The 18,314-nt window shown below is 42.6% G+C and overlaps 1 protein-coding gene across 1 annotated transcript in view; it reads left to right on the top strand.

Annotated features, from left to right (window-relative positions):
- Nectin3 (nectin cell adhesion molecule 3) overlaps window positions 1–14,319 on the top strand; it is a 118,573-nt gene extending 104,254 nt beyond the window's left edge. Inside the window, exons 8-9 of the mRNA XM_036203168.1 lie at window positions 6,159–6,221; window positions 7,039–14,319. Coding sequence (XP_036059061.1) covers window positions 6,159–6,221; window positions 7,039–7,215 — 240 coding nt within the window. The 3' untranslated portion in view covers window positions 7,216–14,319. The remainder of the gene's footprint in view (window positions 1–6,158; window positions 6,222–7,038) is intronic.
- Window positions 14,320–18,314: the final 3,995 nt, after the last annotated feature.

Below are 18,314 nucleotides of genomic sequence, written 5' to 3'. Positions count from 1 at the left end.
TGTGGCAACATGTGGGGAGCAAGCCAGGAGAGTTCTGGAGCAAGCATCCAGCTCAGAAAAAATAGCTACGTTTTCTGTGCCCCCAGAATTGTCTGTTTTTTAGAAGTCCATTGAAAAGTAAATTTACAGTTTATCATGGATATTAACCTGGAACTGATCAGAGAAGAAAAAGGAGGCACAGTTTCTGTGGTCAGCAGTGAACTTGAGAGGTAACAGAAAACTCCAGGACTGAAAGGAGAGAACACTATAAATATGTCATCTTGGAAGGCATAGAGGGCAGTAGATAGCAATTTGTCTTATTTGTCTAGAAGACAACAAGATTTCATGCAGAATCAATATAAGTAAGTCATACGTTCACTACTCATGATTTCTTCATATAATCTATAATCTTTCATAAAAGATTATGGGTGTGCATTAAATATGTAGTTTTGTCTTATGTGCTGCTATTAGTGGGGGTGGAAAGTTATCCAGGGACGTGACTGGAGATGAACAAATGCTGGGACTGGAAGGGCAGCTGTGGAGGACAGAAGAGCTACACACTAAGGGTGAATCTGCCCATCTTCACTTGCAGCCTTGGGAACTAGATGATCTTTCAGAGGAAGGGCCAAGTTCATGGTATCTCAACAGCTGAGGTTTTTGAATTGTGATGTCTGAAAATTTTAAGGACATTGAATTTGCCTTTCTCTTTTAAGGTGGGAGAAATTTAAAGAGTATATGTTGAATAGAAGAGTCAATGAAATGATGATTTAGAGATGAAGTATCCCTCAGAAAGGCTCATGTGTTCAAAGCTCAGTCACCAGATGGTAGACCAGTTATTAGGGGACCAGTGGATTATTAGGCCCAGTAATTAATTAATTAATTCTTTCACTGGTAGCATCATGACTTGATAGCAGTATTGAGTCATGCTGGAAAGTAGAGGATGGGGCTGATTGGAGAAAATGTGTCCCTGGGGCTGAGCTCTGAGAGGGCATATTTTGACATACACACCCTCCCTTCTCATTTTTTTTCCCTTTTGGCTACCATGGTGTAAGAATCCTGCTCTGACACACACTCACAAAAGCATAATATTCTGCCTTGTGCAAGTCCAAACCAACTGATCAGGCAACCATGGAATGCACTATAAGCCGACATCAATCTCTCCTCCTTCAAGCTGTTGCTGTCAGGTATTTGTCACGGCAGAGAAAAGCTGAAGGAAATGGGCAGCAAGAGAAGCAAGCATGTTACAGAGCCTAGATCTGAAAGTGGGGCAGAAGTTCTCACAGGCGTGGGAATTTCTTCTGGAATGGAAAGAAAGACCCCAAAGCAAGATGAGGGTATGTTTTAGCTTCAAGGTAACTAAAATGGTGGGTCAGGCAGAGACCAGAAAGCACTGATCTAGGTGTCCAGTCCTCAGTCAGAAGACTGATGTGATCATAACCAATGGGATGGTAGGTAGCAGAGGCAGTTCTGGATTCTCTCAGAAAGTCCCTGAAAAGGTAGGCGGCAGTGCCTAGCAGCTAGAGAGAGCATGATGGAAAAGGCTTGAAAAGACAGGAGTGCATTTTTAAAAAGACGGTGCTGGGCCTGGAGAGGTAGCTCAATGAGAGCACTGTGGGGGCCCACAAAGATTCCTGGTGAGAGCAGAGCTTGCTTTACCCAGCAGAGCTGCATCAGGGGATGGCTTGACCATGTGCATGGTCACCAGGTATTTGGAAAGGTCTGCACAGGGCTGTGCTAGGGGGAGGTCTTCTGTTCCATCCCTTGGCATTCCTCTTTTTAAAAAGCCCCTTAGAAGCGACAGAAGGGGCCAGTGGATAAGGATCCAGGCTCTCCCAAGCTATCCTGTGTTTCTATCCGTTTCTTTCTCCTCTATCCTTCTATCTAAATATTTCTCACTTCTCCCTCCTCAAGAGTATCTTGGGGTAAAAATGGGAGTGAGTATTCCACAGAGCACTGGCTTCCTGAGGACATGGGTTTGATGCCCAGCACCCACATAGTGACTCACAACTGTCTGAGTGGCAGAGCACAGGGGGTTTGGGTGACAATGAAACTATTCTCTATGTGATGGTAGGATGACACAGCCATGGCATTAGACTTTTGTTAGCAACCAAATAAGGTGCACTGCCAAGAGTCAATTCAAACACAAGTTTTGAACTTCTGAAAATGAGAATGTGTACAAGAGTCACCATTTGTAACAAATGAGCCTCAGGGAGGCTAGAAGTTACCCTGAAGGTGGGGTTTGTACATGCATATGGAGGGGACTGGAAAGGTATATAGAAACTGTACTTCCCACTCAACTTTTAGATAAGCATAACATTGACCCATGAAAATCAGTTTGTTAATTTAAGAGCTAAATTGATGTATTCAGCATTGCAGACTTATAGGTCCCTTGAGGTATAATGCTTTGATGATGAACATTTCAAATGTGGGATAGAATCGAGGCACTTCCTTTTTTGTTCAGGTTCATGTTATCAAGGGTTTGGCTTATTTCCTATCTCCTAGCATAGGAAAAGGGAGTGGTTCTTGGACATCTTTGTATTGAAGCAAGTAGATTTTAGTTTCTACTGTTCCCTAGCCCTGGCGAGTATAAAGCGGATATTGTTGCTCATGATGCCCTATCTTTGGCTTCCAGGAATCGTTCATATGTTGCATTGACACAGAGGAGAGGCTTACCAGCAGGTTGGAAAGATGGGGCTGATAATGTGTTTTCTGGCCATGTTAAAGTTACCATCTGGAATTTGTAGAGTAAATTGGAACAGCATGTCTTCACAGCACATCTCTCCTTAAACCCTTGCAGCCATATTGTGTTCCGAGAATGTGCCTGTCCTTCAGGGTGGATGATGGTTCTTCATTCCAGACTGTCCCCAGTAGGAGGAGAGGGAAGAATGTATTGGTGGGCATCTTCCTTCAGGGTCAGCAGAGTTGTAATAAAGATTTCCTTACTCTTTTTCTTTTCTCATTTTCCCCATGATTGGGCTCTATTAAAAGAGCAACAACCTCCAAACATTGCTGGTTGCCCTTCCTTTGGTAGATTCTATACCCTTCTGGAAGATGGAACAGCTTCGTCCATCACTTAAATTCCTTTTTCCTTCTCTGACAGTATTAGATGTAGAAATTGAGTCAGACTATTAGACAGGTGGGACTGCTTAAGAAGACAGTGTAGGCAGACTATGGGAGGACTTTGTCAGAGGTTCATGATGTTGGTAAAAGGCACAGTAGATTGTGATGCCTTTTACTGACTTAGTTGTTTTTTTTTTTTTCCTAAAGATCAACACAAATAGGTTTAGGTTTTGTTATAACATAGAAGATACTGGAAAAAGAACAAATGAAGTTATAATAAATAAGATGTCTTTTATAAAGACAGGTGATTTAGAAGATCTATGCCTGCCTTCACTGTGAATCTGTTATTCCTCTGTCTTTTCAAGTTATACTTTGTTCTGAGTGACACAGAACAATGTTTTTTTTTTTTAATATTTGTATAAAATGGGTAGAAAACAGCAAGCACAGGCATCCTCTAAAAAGCAAAGAAGCTAAAGAAAATACTAATTTTACTTTAAGGTATTAGTTTTCAAGTCTGTTCTCCTTGGACCATGAACAAGAAAAGAATTTGTGAGGCCTAGCAAAAGTGAGCATTGAGGTGGTGATGCTAGATACCATGATGAGTACCTGGGCATGAGTAAGAGGCTTGCCTTTGCTGGGACATGGCCTCTGGGACCTGCCAACCTTGTGTGGTACTGGAAGGGCACACACTTCTGACCCTAGCTTTCCCTAAGCCAGCACTCTGTCTTCTTTCAGGGTGGAAGTCCATGACATTACTGGGTGGGATAGTAGGTGAGACCTGGGCAATGGGAGAGGAGAATGATATCCAAGAGCCAACTAAAGCCAAGCACCAGAAGGCATGATGCAAGGACCTGGGGTTCCTCATCCATAGGCATGCTGCTTTGCCTTCTTGAGCCACTTATAAGATATAAATTCATTGTAAAATTAAGAAATCAAATATGACAACTGCATTCCAAGCACTCCACATGACTGACCACAGGTCCATTAAACTGACCTACCTGGGGTTTGTAACCAGTATGTATTGTATTGTTCATGTCAGCTGGTCGTCATCATGTTGCAGATGGCATTAGAGGGGTGTGGATTATCACAGATAATTTATAATGTGGATAACCTTGACACAGGAGACCAAGAACCAATGAGAGTTTAGACTCCAACCAGGTGATTAACTATTGACTTGTTATTACAGAAGATAGGCTGTAATATAGGGATGAGCAAAGATTGATCTGTTTGAGATGCAATAAAAACGAGTGATAAATTAGGGGGCTCATGACTAACAGATACTTAGTTCTGGGGCTTGAGAAGTCCAAGATCAGTGCACCAGCACATCTGGGATCTAGGGAAAGTCCTCTTCCTGTGATATGGCCATCTCACTATAACCTCATAGTTTAGAAGAGAATTCTGTAGCCTCTTCAGCATATTATAAGGCAACACTAACCCCATTCATGGGAGCCCTACCCCCATGTCATTATCCCTTCCACAGTCCCACCTCCTGATACCATCATATTACAGATTAGGTTTCAACAAATGGATTTGGTGAAGGACAAACGTTCAAGCCACAACAGCAGACAGGACAGATTAGGTATTTGCTGGAGTTGGAAATTACAAATGTTCAAGATTATAAAATAAGGCAAACTATGATGTGAGGCCTAAGAGATGTGCAGAGAAGAACAGTGGAGAATGTAGGAGTGGAAGGATTAACTGTGGCAGAACAAGGCTCCATGAAAGAGAAGAGTGACTTTAGTCAAGCCACCATATATGGAGAGGAGTTCAACTATCAGAGCTTAAGGGGCCTCCAGACCAAGGACAGCAGGGGCAAAGACATGTTGGTAGATATGCCACACAGGACATCAGTCTTCCTCCTATTGTATTTGCAGAACATCTCGTGTAGACATGGCGCCTGAAACAGGACATAAGCCTCAAAAACTTTAGAAGCTGACAAAAGTATGCTTGAGTAGCAGTCTACTAACCATCTGTGAGATGAGACACCTTAACCAGGCTGTACCCCGGATTAAGTCAGGTGTAGGATAACACTGATAGAAAAACACAGTTTCTGCTTCAAAAGGAATAAGAGATGGTTGATTCTGGAGTCAAATATGAGTGATGATGGCCTGATCATGAGGGAACACTGTAATCTAATGTGGAGACAGTAACATGAGATTTTATTGGTTACAGAAGAAAGTTGTAAATCAAAGTATTTGCCAGATGCATGGGTGGGTGCCATATGTATGTGGTTTTAGATGCTACTTGATGAGAGTCCTTAGCTGTTGGGCTAGGAGAAGCTAGTGGTCTGTTAAGAATACATTTTAAAGGTTTTGATAGTTTCCAGGATGTTAAGTCAGTAGGGGTGAGCACTGAATAGCTTCCAAAGTGACTAAAAGTAGAGGAAGGTAATTTGGCTTTAATCTAAAACAGTTTAACTCTCCTGGTCATGAAGTTAAGTCATTGACTTTGTAGTATCTTTAACACAAGTGTGGTGATCTCCTTGACTTCAGCTTCAGTTCCCAATGGAGACCAGCTTTATAGAATTACTTATAAGGGTTAGATAAGAAAATGCTTACAAGACTCCTTAAAGCACTCAAGGTCTCCCATAGGGGGCTGCTATTATATGCTGTGATGGCTGCCGCCACCTGAGGGCTTTACAAATGCTGTGACACTTGAATGGGGGCCTAATGTAGCAGGCAGAGGGGGCTGAGAAAGATCCTTTGCAGCTGAGGTTACATTCAAAGTGATGACTCCCTTATAACCCATGAGGAAGGAATCAGGAAGAAAAGAATGGTCCCATGGATGGCCACAGATAAAAGCTTACTGCCAGTTCGGCCTACTCTTACCTGATCAAAATACCAGACTGTTCCACTGGAGAAAGACAGAAGAGCTATAGTGCTAAAACTCTCAAGTCATATAGACGCAGTTTCTCCAGCTCTTGTGCATCAGATGCTCTGGACAGTTTCTCTCTGAAGAAGCCAGGAGCAGGGGAGAAGGGATGAGGAGAGATGGAATATGTAGCTGTTGTTTTTTCCATCCTCCTGGAGGATATTGGTTGGCTCCTTGAACACAAGAGTCACCCAGGTATTGGTTGATGTGCTAGTACTTTACATTGTGCATCTTTTACTGTCTTCCAGACTGAACACTTGCCTTTGCAGACTCAGTTCAAAGAGAAAGGCGCTGGTGGTCTTCAGTCCTCTGTAAGTAAGGCTCATGTTGTATCCACCCAGGTACATTTGAAAGTCTCATCGGATAGCCATACAAGTTCATTTTAGCCATTGCTCCCTGTTTACATGTCTGTACATGACTTGATAAAGTCCTTGAACTTGATTACCCTTGCAAATAATATAAAGAATACTTCTCAGTAATCCCAGAAGCGTTTCAGTCATCTGAAACCAATGCCCAGGCAGAAGAGGCCATGTCAGAAATACCAGAGCACATCAGAGAGTGTTCATTCCACAGTAAGTGTCAGCTGTGGCTCAAGGTCAAGTCAGAAGGAAGGTTGAGAGGAGAGGCTGTCTGGGACAGCATTTTTAAGTCTCCCTTTGATCAAGCATATGGTCAAATGCTAGTTCATTTTGCTGTGTCTGTTCCCTAATCCCCCAATGCTGAATCTTTATGTTTATTTTTGTTTTGGTTGATTTAATTCTCTGACTATCTCATACATTCCTTCCAAGCTGGAACCCTTTTTGAGATGTTCCTGAAGTTCACAACCATGCCCTTCTTTAGCTGACCTTGATGGGTACCAATTCCAAATTTCAAAACCCAAAACTGCTCACAGCCCCATTAGTTGGAATTTATAGTTAAAAGTCACCACTCCTCTTACCTCGGGTATGGTGGGCACCAAATGACTGGAACATGGTGAGTTGCTGAACTTTGCCTTGCCATCCAGTTCTTTGTGGGGTCGTGAACTAAGGACATAGACTTTAAGGAATTTAACTTTTGCTTGTTTTTGCCAGTGTGGTAGAAGAATGTAAACAGTTTCTCTGCTAATATAAGCAATGTTTGAATTTCTAGAATGGACTAAATAGCAGGAGATTTGACTGTGAAGATGAGAACACAGCACAAGAGGATGGGAGTCAGGAGATGTACCCCCTCTACAACCAGATGTGCTTCCAAGACCGAAGCCCTCACAAACACCACTCAAGCAACCCCGAGAGACTCTACATCAACCCACGGGAACATTATGTGTGATTTTCCTCTTGTTGTAATGGGTGTTCTAACAAATGTTTATTCTTAGACTTGAGAGAGAAACTGAGGCATCTAAACAATTTCAGTCTGAGTGAGTCGGAACTCTTGATGAATGACTCTGAGCTAATAGTGGTTTTCTTAACTTCATTAAGGGTTTCTTAACCACCAGCTGTGTTTGTGAACTTGCCTGTAGTTTTGCATCTCTGTAACTCTAGTGTTTAACTACTAACACTTGGCCTGCAATGGCATGTTCATTTGAAATCACGGCATCTGCCTGTGATGACTGCAGGGAAAGGCCCCAGCTGCTGGCAGCCACTCTGCTCGGGTCTCAGGCAGTGCTCGGCTGTAATTTAAACAGGTGGGAAAACGAGCTCCAAATCCAGTCTGCTAATGATTAAACTGGGATTTCAATTTCCCTAGCATCCCAATACGATTACAATAGCTGTGTCCAGAGGCCAAGGGAACAGGCAGGCTGTCCTCTCTCCAAACAATATAACAAAAGCAATGAGAACCTCCAAGCCTCTGGGTGCTTGTGAAGCAGTATTAGTGCTAAATGTCCTTCCTGGCCATGGGCCCCAGGGGCTCCACAGGGCCCTCTTCTGCCTTTGGTCCCCTCAGGACTAGCTGTGCTACAGAGTCTTCTCCTTTGTCCTTGGAGCTGCGCCTGTTTTCCCACCTATTAATCCTAAAATCCCTGCCGAAACGGGCTGCAGTCCTCTTAGTCTTGCTCTTTTCTTCTGAACCTGACAAGCTCACCTTTCACCACTCCTGTGGATTCCACACCAGTCTCCCTCCACACAGCTAGCTACTCTTTTGCCTTCTTTCCTTTTCTTCCACGTCTTATCTACCTCAAGAAACAAACAGAAAGCCTGCAGAAAGTCGCCCTGAAATAACTCCCACTCTTAAAAGCCAGGTGGAAAATTGAAAAACTGTTTTTTGTAAAGCTACTTCAATATGACATGTTGGCTAAATCTGCGTGGTCTCCATTCCCACTCCCCACACCGCCTGGTGAACAAGCCTATAGACATAGCACAAAGTGAATCCTACAGTAGCCCCTCTGCCTAGGTAAATGGCTACATCATGATGCTCTTATATGTATCTGCTCATGTCTGCCCGGAGTCCTGTCATCTCCCTCTGCCAGCTGTCTGTCACTGAGACTGACAATGGTCACAGAAAGAAACTTAAAGGCCAAAGGATCATGGGCACATCTTAAGGATAATGTCGCTTTACTGTGTATCCTGGATGATCAGAGCATGTCACAGGCATTAAAAAATAAAATACTGTGTACGTGTTAATATTAAGAAAGAGTGGTATCAACATGAAAATAGTGTACATTTCCATCCTAAACTACAAGAGGAAATGAGAACATTACCAGATTTGTAGTGAAATACCAAAGATATTTTATTCACGCCACACTGGCCTTGGTTCCCCATAACTTCTTTTCGTTGTTTTTTGTCAGGCTTTGTGAGGTAAGCCATAACGGCGCTTCTGCTCTAGTAATACACACACCCAGCCCACTGCCTGTGACCAGCAGTTCTAGGAGCAAGAATACTCAAATTCCATCTCACGTCTTTGTTGGGGTTAGCGCTTTTAGAGGTCACGGCTCCACAGCACCCAGAGTTCCACTGGTCTCTGCTCCATCACCATGCTACTCTGGGTTTAGTTTACTGCCTTTATAGTAAAGGTGATGGTCAGCGTCATTTGCCAGCATGCCATTAGGAAGTCCGTGTAACTACAGTTACAGGGTTCCTTGTGACTGGCCTCCAGTAGTCAGATGGTGTGGTACTAAGAGTTGTCTTTGGCAGTGAAGCATTTCATTAGCCCTCGAAGTTAGGGCCCAATTGTAGAGCACCCCTCCTTTAGAAGGCTTTAAATATCTTAACACCAAGGAGAGTTGCTAGAGTCCTGCTGGGTAGCAGGTCATAGAGTCCTCTTCACAAAAGCACACAGTGAACCCAGGGGGCGGGAAGGATGTCCTCCTTTGTGCCAGAGAAAACGATGTGGAAGCCTTTTGTCCTCTGCTTAGCACCCTCCCAGGAGGAACCCACTGTCTGCCTTTCACCGATTCTTAGGATTGTTAGGAAAAAGTTATTTTAGGGTGTGGGTATTCTCATGCAGCCGGCCAGGTCATTATCATCTGTGCCTTTCTGTCAGCTAAGGAATTCCTACACAAACTGTTATATTTGATAGTTGTTGGCCCCAGACAGGGGTCACATAAGCTTCATAGTAGTTTATTCTAGTGTCTCCTGTCTGTTCTCTATTTTAAAAGAAAGAAAAGAAAGCAAGATACTGAACAGGTTTAAAGGGGGTTGATGAACCAGTCCCCTCAACCAAAATATGCCATCCAAGATTAGTCTGCTGATCTCTGAATTTGGAGCCTAGACTACTTGATGGTGCCATTTAAATTTGGAAGTTAGACTTTAAAGGTCAGTATGTGAGGTTGAGGGACATATTCACAGCTGGCTGTGCTCTGCCCATAACTGTTCTGTTAAAGTTCACTGAGACAGAAGTAAATTTGTATGGCATTTTTCCATGTACTGATTCCACTCTGCGTTCCAAGGAGGCAGGGGTACATGCTCACCCTCACCACAGCCTCCATTGCCTGTTTTACCTGCCAGTGTTGTGGCTGCAGTAGCAGATCACCAGACCCTTTGCATCTCACTACAGTTAAGCGTCTGGACTGGCTAAAATCAGCTTGACTTAACAAAACAAGAATGCAAACAAACAGCCATGACTCGTTACATCTTCTATGAGAGTTCCCCTTATGCCTGGTGTTTTGTATGCTCTATAATTTGAAGACATCTCTGCTCTAAGGAGTATATGAAACCCTTACCTGTGCTAGACATCTGTATAACAGGTACACATGTACACACACACACACACACACACACACACACACACACACACAAGACTGAAGAAAAGCCCAGTAAGTGACCAGGTTCTCATCATTATTATTTTCTGTGTCCTATTCACTCATAGAAACAGGACCAAGTCCTTTACCTCAAGTTGTCTTTTGTAGAAGTCTAAATTTCAAAAAAAAAAAAAAAAAAAAAAGTATTGTTTGTTATTGCTCATCTTTTCTGGCATTCACTTGCCTCCTGGTGCTATCCTTACTATACTCTAAGGCCTACCTTGGAATTAGAGAATCCTCCGTTGTTTTGAGAATCAGCAGGATGGGTCTATACCCAGCTTTCCCCCTAGCTGTAAAAACTTAGGAAAATAAACTGTGTAGGGTATCAGGTGTTCCCATCCATAAACAGAGACCTTCCCTGTCAACCTCTCAGAACTGTGCTAAGAATTAAACTAGGGAGCAGCGGATGAGAAATTGTAATCTCTGAGAAGCACCTATACTCCACTGTTGCATTTTGAACTTCAATGCCCAGTGCCTTTGCTAGTATTTACAGTACTGGAATGTCCTAGGGAGAGTCATTCAGCAGTGTGGAAATTTCAGTTCGGTCTAGTTTGAATATAACCAATTGCAAGTTCAAAAATTCAATTTATTAGAATAAACATCCCATAATATGTTTCATATCTGGGCCCTTGACGTAGATCCTTGGGTAAAGGCACTTGCCATGCAAGCCTGCAGACTTGAGTTTAATCCTTGGAGCTCACATAGAAGTAGAAGGACAGAGAAGGGCCACAACATGGTCCTCTTACCACCACTTGAGCTCACACACCTATGCACATGTAATAATAATAGTAAAGGTTCATGTGTCAAGCTTTAGGTAGGATTGGAAATGCATATTATTAGAATCCACAGTTGCTTTTGTTTTTTCAAATAACTATTAATGGGTAGCTTTACTGAGTGTATGGTATAGCCTGGGTTCTAGGGCCAGCACTGTACATGAGTCATCTCACTAGATAGAATCCTACCCCTGTTATGTCCTCTTTCAAGAGCTCCCATGGGAACAGAAAGGCTCATATTCTCATACCACGCAGTTATAGTCTATGCAGATCATCAGTCAGCTGTTACTTCTTTTAAACCTGCTTTGATTTGGGGGGAATATAGTTGTCTTGGTTTTCCTTTTAAAGCAGAAGTATAGGAGCCTACTTGGAATGAGACTGTAAGAAATGTTAAAGTAGAAAGGAAGCACAGGTGCTAACTTTACCTCTGAATAGTCAGTACTATTCTGTTTACTAGGTTAGCCTCCATTAGGTTAAGCTACAAAGGCTAAACCAAGTCAATAGAACAGCCTATACCAGTTGGCTTGGTTTTACAGGGCACAGACATCTAACATTCTTTCCTGGACTTAATTTGACTTGCTTCTTGCTATTTGTCTCCACTCAGTCAAGGTCCAACTCCCTCCCAGGGTGGTAACACGCACACTGAGGACAGCTGGAAGGGAGCTGGAGCAGAGTGGACAGGGTGAAAGATCAAGGTGCCAGGGTCACCACCTATGCCTCTTAGCTTTGTTTTTCTTGTCCTGGTGCTCAAACAACAAGGTCCGCCCTTCATCCTTGGGTCATTTGAAGACTCTAAAAGAACCTAGGACTTTTACCCCCATTAAACCACAACCTAATGTTTGCCAATCTAGTCAACTATAGCATGCAGCTGCAGTAATCTTACAGCTGATGAATACATGGATTTCTTCCATTCAAGAATATTACAATCTGGCCTTTGCCAGCTCTTAGGCTGTTTGGGTAGCCTTTGGTAGACAGATGTGTAAGGGCTATATGCCTCCTCCAGGTTGGACTGCAAATAAAGCACATGGTAACAGCCTCAGAAGTGACCAGAGCTACTGGCGGCCCCTGGAAAATGTGTGCTCCTGATTCGCATGCAACAGATATTAACCAGCTACACTTAGAACCATATTAAAACTGATGGGCATGTCTCAAAATAATTTTAAAATTTAAATGCAATGTAACAGAATTTGGCAAGATTTTTTTTCAGGTTTCCATGCCATCATACTAGGGTGGGGATAGGGCTATTAGCTATCTGAAGTGAGGAATCTGCTGGAAACTTGTGCTGACATTTATCCACGGTGATAATTTTAGGATAGACTGTCAGTGCCATGCAGCTTGATAGAAAAAAAAACAAAGTATCTGTGACTTAACCACCAACTGACAGTCCTCTTGTGCTTCAGTTCCACAGTGCGTCTGTCACAGTGGCCACAAGCAGACATTTTCTAGGAGACAGGTCACTTGGATATGAAGAGAGCTGCTCTCGGTCTTAAAGTTACTATCAAGTTCTAATTACTAACTCAAACCATCTTGAGTAAACAAAGGAGGCTTTCTGAGATAGTTCATTTGAAAGGTGGCAGGCCACACAATTGCCCATTTATGGGTTTTGCCAGAGTATTTCTAGGATCAGATCTCAGAGGCTCAAGACGAGGCCTGGTTTTGTGACCCGCACTGGATGGACTTGATCTCCATGATGTGGAATTTGGCTGTGAAAGGTGATGAGGAGAGCCGGAGGGAAATCCTCCCGGGAATCCAGAACATCCGATTTGCTACAGTGACTTAGAACTGAGCCCTGCCCTACCACAGATGTGTCTGACAGCCATGAAAGAGATGGGTTATTTCATTTCCTCAGAGGTTAATTTCCCTTAATGACACACAGTAGATCTCTGAAGTCCAGCGCTACACACAGTTTTCCAAGTGAATGGACACCATTGTTTGGTTTCTAATCCCCTTTCCAGGAACAGGCAGGATTTCTAAATCCACCCTAGTGTATTGATCAAACTAAATTAAGCTCCTCTCCGAACTCCTAGGAGGAGCCCAGTATTCACTGTACTTTAACTCGATGCAGCAGAAGTTTGTTCTGCATGCACTGGTTTGCTGCAGTCCACACCATGGCTGTGATACCCCTGTGCTCTCATGAGACATAACTATGGGGTTCCCTTGAACTGAGCGCTTCAGTAACCAAACCAGTGTCCATCATCTTTGGTTTCATTGTGTACCTGAGATCCCAAATCCTCTGTGAATGTGTAAGTAGCTGATATGGCTAATAGATCCCCAGATTACCCCACTTGTCCATCTGTAAGAGCTGCTGTTACCCCCTTTTCCTTCTGTTTCTGCCTCTAAACCAATGCTGTACAACATACCATCTCCATCCCGTCTGTGCTCCACATGGTCCTCCCCTCTCAACGTCCCTACATCTCCACCTTCAAGTCTGCGCTCTCTACCTCACAGGGGTTGTACCCGTGGTAAGGGGGAATAAGATGTCCAAGGGCTGTCTTCAAGGGATATCCTTCTTTCAAGGTGATTTTACAAAAACCTCCAAGCTTAGAAGTGAGAAACGCTCTAGCTATTATATTTTTCTATTCTTGTTTTGCTATTTTTACCTCTGCAAAGTGATCTCTGTCTGAAAAGAGGCTTTATCCTGGTTTTCACTTTCTCCCTGCTAACCCCCTCACCCTGAAATCTCCACTTTGTGTATGTTCTCAACTTCTTAGTCTGACCTGAAACTAAGGCTCTCGATGGAAAACCCCAACTCTTATACTGCTATTAAAAATAATAATAATAATGCCTTCTGCAGAGAAATCTCTTGCTTTTCCTATGGGAAGCCAGTGAGACCTCACTCTGACTCCATCCTGGTCTTATAGCAAGCCTTGCTTCGTCATATGGATATTGAGGCTAATTCAGTTGTTTCCAGTACCTGGGGATTGATTCCTGGCTAATAAATGGTAGAAGCATTTTACACATGGCTTGTGTTTCATTCATGGATCATAGGTAGTCTAGACAGCCTTCAAATAGGAGTCTAGCTGGATTTGGAATCCCTTTATCCCCACTGTTTGCAAAAGAAACATACATTGTTGTCTTTTTATAGTAGAAATCCATTGCTTGTTTTTGTAATTATTTTCATTTTGTTGTGTACAAAGGGTTTTATGCCATGTGTTCCTGCTTGTGAGAAAAGACCCAAGTTACAAATTTAAGCATTAGAACTGAAGCAGTTAACAGTGTAGTTTTGTGAAGAAAATTCTAGCTCAGATGTTATGAAATACAAAAAGAAATGCCAGCTTAGACTTTGATATTATATTTTAAATAGTAGGTGTTAATGTGGTGGTTTTTAGACAGTCCTTAAGTTTCCAGAAATTGTCTTTTATTTTTGCAGTTTTGGACTATATAGCTTTTTAGATATTCTAAATAAAGCCTTTTATCATTTAAGTTTTTTATTTCTGTTATATAAATCTATTACTAAAATGCATATGAAATCACCAACCTAATTATATGACCATGGAATGTATAAACTGCAAACAGTCTGAAACATTTCTGTGCTTGAGGCCTTCCTGGACAAGTTTAAAAGCAGTGACAGGAGCAACATGTGCTTCAAACAACATAAAAGGTGGGCGTTATTATTGCTGTAGCTCCTTATAAAAACCACGTATTTTATGTGTATGTTTATAATGTGGTTATGTGAATGTGAGTGCAGGTACCCTGGGGGCTACGAGGCATCAGATGCCCCTGGACCTGGAGTTCTAGGCAGTTGTGAGCAGCCCTGATGTGAGTGCTAGGATCCAAACTCAGGTTTTCTGCGAGAGCAGTATGTGCTTTTAACCACTGAGCCACCCTTCCAGACCCTGTAATACTTTTTAAATGAAGCTACATTTACTCCAGTTGGCAAATAGTTCATCATTCCTTGACTCTTTTAATCACTAAAATTACATTCTTTTTAGTAAATTCTGTCAGTATCATTGTAAGTGCTCACTAAATGGTGCTATTTATCAAAAGCAAATGAACAAAGTGGACACCTGTGGTGGATTCCAGAATTTTCCTTAATAGTTTCTGAAATCTCAAAATCTAGAAACCACATTTTAAAAATAACATTTTATTGAGATGCATAACTCATCCTTATAAAAAGTATTAAATTCTGTAGGCTTTAGTATATTTACAGGATTGTGAACCCATTATTACCACAATTTTCAGTTTTGTACATGGTCTCCAAAGTAAACCTATGCACATTATCATTTCCTATTAAGAAGCCCCTGACTTGGTCCCTGGAAAGCCACATTCTCCTGTCTCTGTTAGTTGCTTATTCTGGGCATTGCAGATATTTAGCATGATGCAATAGGTGGTCCTTGGTGACCCGTGCCTTTCATTAGCCTCATTCTTCCAAAGATAATCGTGTTGCTTCATGCATTTCTCTCATTCCCAAAGCTGGCTCACCATAACAGATTGAACCCATTAATGTGGGACATTTGGGACACTGCCTTTGGGAAATCATTATGCTTTATGGATGATACCGCTGTGAACATGTATGTACAATTTCCATGCGGAATAGTTTGGCTTCTCTTGCACACACACCTAGAAGTGGACCTACGGGTAGTCTGTTGGCTTTTCTAAAGCTGCTATACTATTCTCACCAACATAATTATAATAATTATGGCGACCCTAGTGTGCTTATTGCTGGACTGTACCTGCTGTCTTGTGATGTTTACTTATCTACTTTAAGGAAGAATCAATCCTATCTCATAAGCAGTATAAAAAAGGCTGCGACTGTATGATACCCACAGTTAGACTTCACAGTAAGAGGGTAGACTTAGGGGACAAATGTATTGAAACAAGCATTCTAAATATTCTTTGTATGCTGAAGAACACAGAGCAAAGCATGAGCCATTAACAGACATGGGAGATTAAAGAAAATACATAAAATAGATAATAAGTCACCTTACCATATACCAGGCACATGGGATACACGTATAGTCCCATCACGTGGACTGTAGAGGCAGAACTATCAGAATTTCAAAGGTATACTCAGCTACATGTCAACTTCAAGGCCAGCCTTGGCTACACAAGATACTGGCTCAAGGAAAAAAAAAAAAAAGGCTTACTTGGAGGAAAGAAAAAAACTCCACTGGGCTATGTCAATTGCCAAGTCCCTCCTGTATGTACTGTAACTACTGTAATTGGAGCCTGTTTTAAGTTCCCAAGGTGATGCTACTGAACCTGGTGTTTAGAAAGAATGCACCATTGGCTCCAAAAGCTGGAATCAGCTGCCTCCCACAAATTCTTGATGTCAGTCCCCTCTTCATAATCCATGGTAGCCGGTAAATACAACTAATATCTACACAGCTAGTCCAGATCTTCTACAAATGCCCAAAGAAAAGAACGGTTGCCCCTTTCATTGTATCCTTAGACCATCACAACCCTTTACCGTTTCTCAGTCAGTCTTTGTTACCCTAGAGTCATGGCCAGGTAGCCTCAGACTTTTTAAAAATCACACAAACATTTATAGTCCTCAAAATGTAAAAACAAACACACAAAGCTGCTTCAGAATAAACTCAAACATGCTCTGACATCACACCCCGGCAAAATTCCCTGGAAGTACCTTTAGCTGGAGGTTATGTGAGTGGAAGACAGTCATGCAAACCCAGACACAGACATGTGCCACACACATGGATCACTTGTGCAAGTTTTAAACCAAGAGTAAACGATAACAAAAATCCAAACTTGTCTCAGTGGTTAGATATGCATGCAATGCATCATCAGATGTTTGTGCTTCTCTGTCTCTTCACTCCAGAGGTTCCAACAGAAGCCTTCATTTTAGCCTCAAGTTTAGATTTCTGTTTTCACCAAAATACAAGGGGCTTGGGGAGAGGGAGATTCCCTTCTTTACATTCTGAAATAGCTCTGCAGATAGCTCTGGAGAAATTAGAGAAGCACCCAGAAAATAAGCAGTTCATAACTCGCATTTTAAATAGCCCTCTGCAAATCTGGTCTAATGTTTCCCACTTGGCATTGCTTTGTGTAATGTATTTAAGTACATCCATGGTCTGCTGGGCTCCTCTCTTCTCTAAATACTTTCCTTCCTGCTGGTGGTAAGGGCTAGAGTTCAGTGAGGGTTTCCCCCCTTTGCCCATGCATACGTCTGCTCCAAGCAAAGCAAAGAAAGCAACAATTTTGCTGAGGAGAAATTCTACTGTGCTGCATCCCTACCTTGCATGGGCTTCCACGGATGGTCTTAATTGCAGAGAGGCCTATGGATATTGACAGCTCCCCAAGATCAGGACTTGAGTGTGCTGTGACTAATTGTGAGCTGTGCGAAGCAGCTCTGTGACTTTCCCTGGCTAAAGGAAAAGCAGAGTCTTTACTAACGTGCAAAAGATGTCCTGACACAGATGTCCCCCCGCTGTGATCCAACAGACTTGCAGGATTTTCCTGGAATGGCCCTTTACTCCAAAATCAGCCTTGTTATCCCTGTAGGAACCTCTCAGACTTGGTACCACTACAGTGGGTTCAACACCCAGGAGCTGTGCCCTTTACCGTAATCCAAACATCAAGTCTGGAGATAGTAATACAAAGATGGGGACTTCAGGAGAATGGCCTCTACACATCAACCCATCCTCCTCACATTTCAGCCTATCCTGTGTTCTGCAGTTGGATGTGAAAAATGGTGCCACTGTCCCTTCTCTGCCGTGAATACACTCACTTCAGCCACCGGTTTCTAAAATGGCAGTGTGAGGTGGTCAGGAGAGCAAGGCAGGGCTGCTTTGCTGTGTAGAAAGAATTCCAGAACAGGAGAACAAAATACCACTCACCAGAGGCCAGGTGGGAAGCAGCTGGACTGCAGCTAACCAAGGTGGGTAGTGGTAAGTGTTAGGAGGAAAAGGCAGGGTCTCTTAAGCCAGCTCCAGGAGAACTTCTCTGCTCAGAGTATGCAGGTTGGGTTCAAAGACAGCAAACAATATATGTAGTTAGAGTTTTCCTGCCTGGCCCACAGTCAGGACAAATCTCTCACCTGCCAGGCCCATAGACACTCAGAACCAACCAAGTAAACACACAGAAATTTACATTGTTTAGAAACTGTATGGCTGTGGCAGGCTTCTTGTTATCTACTTTTTCTATCTTAAATTAATCCATTTCTATTTATCTATACTTTGCCACATGGCTCGTGGCTTACCAGTACCTTATATCTTGTCATGGCGGCAGCTGGCGGTGTCTTTCCCCACCCAGCCTTCCACCTCCCAGAATTCTCTTCTCTCTTGTCCTGCCTATACTTCCTGCCTGGCCACTGGCCAATCAGAACTTTATTTACACAGAGCAATATCCACAGCAAATATAAAAGGATTTTTCATTTTCTTCAGTATAAAAGAAGCCCTATGTGTGACTCAATGTTGTTAAACATGCAGGGACTGGGACAGAGTGCCACATGCTCTCTCCAT

The sequence above is a fragment of the Onychomys torridus genome, chromosome 12 (genome assembly GCF_903995425.1).
Source record: "Onychomys torridus chromosome 12, mOncTor1.1, whole genome shotgun sequence".
In the NCBI taxonomy this organism is placed as follows: domain Eukaryota; kingdom Metazoa; phylum Chordata; class Mammalia; order Rodentia; family Cricetidae; genus Onychomys; species Onychomys torridus.
This window is presented reverse-complemented; position numbering and strand designations above follow the sequence as displayed.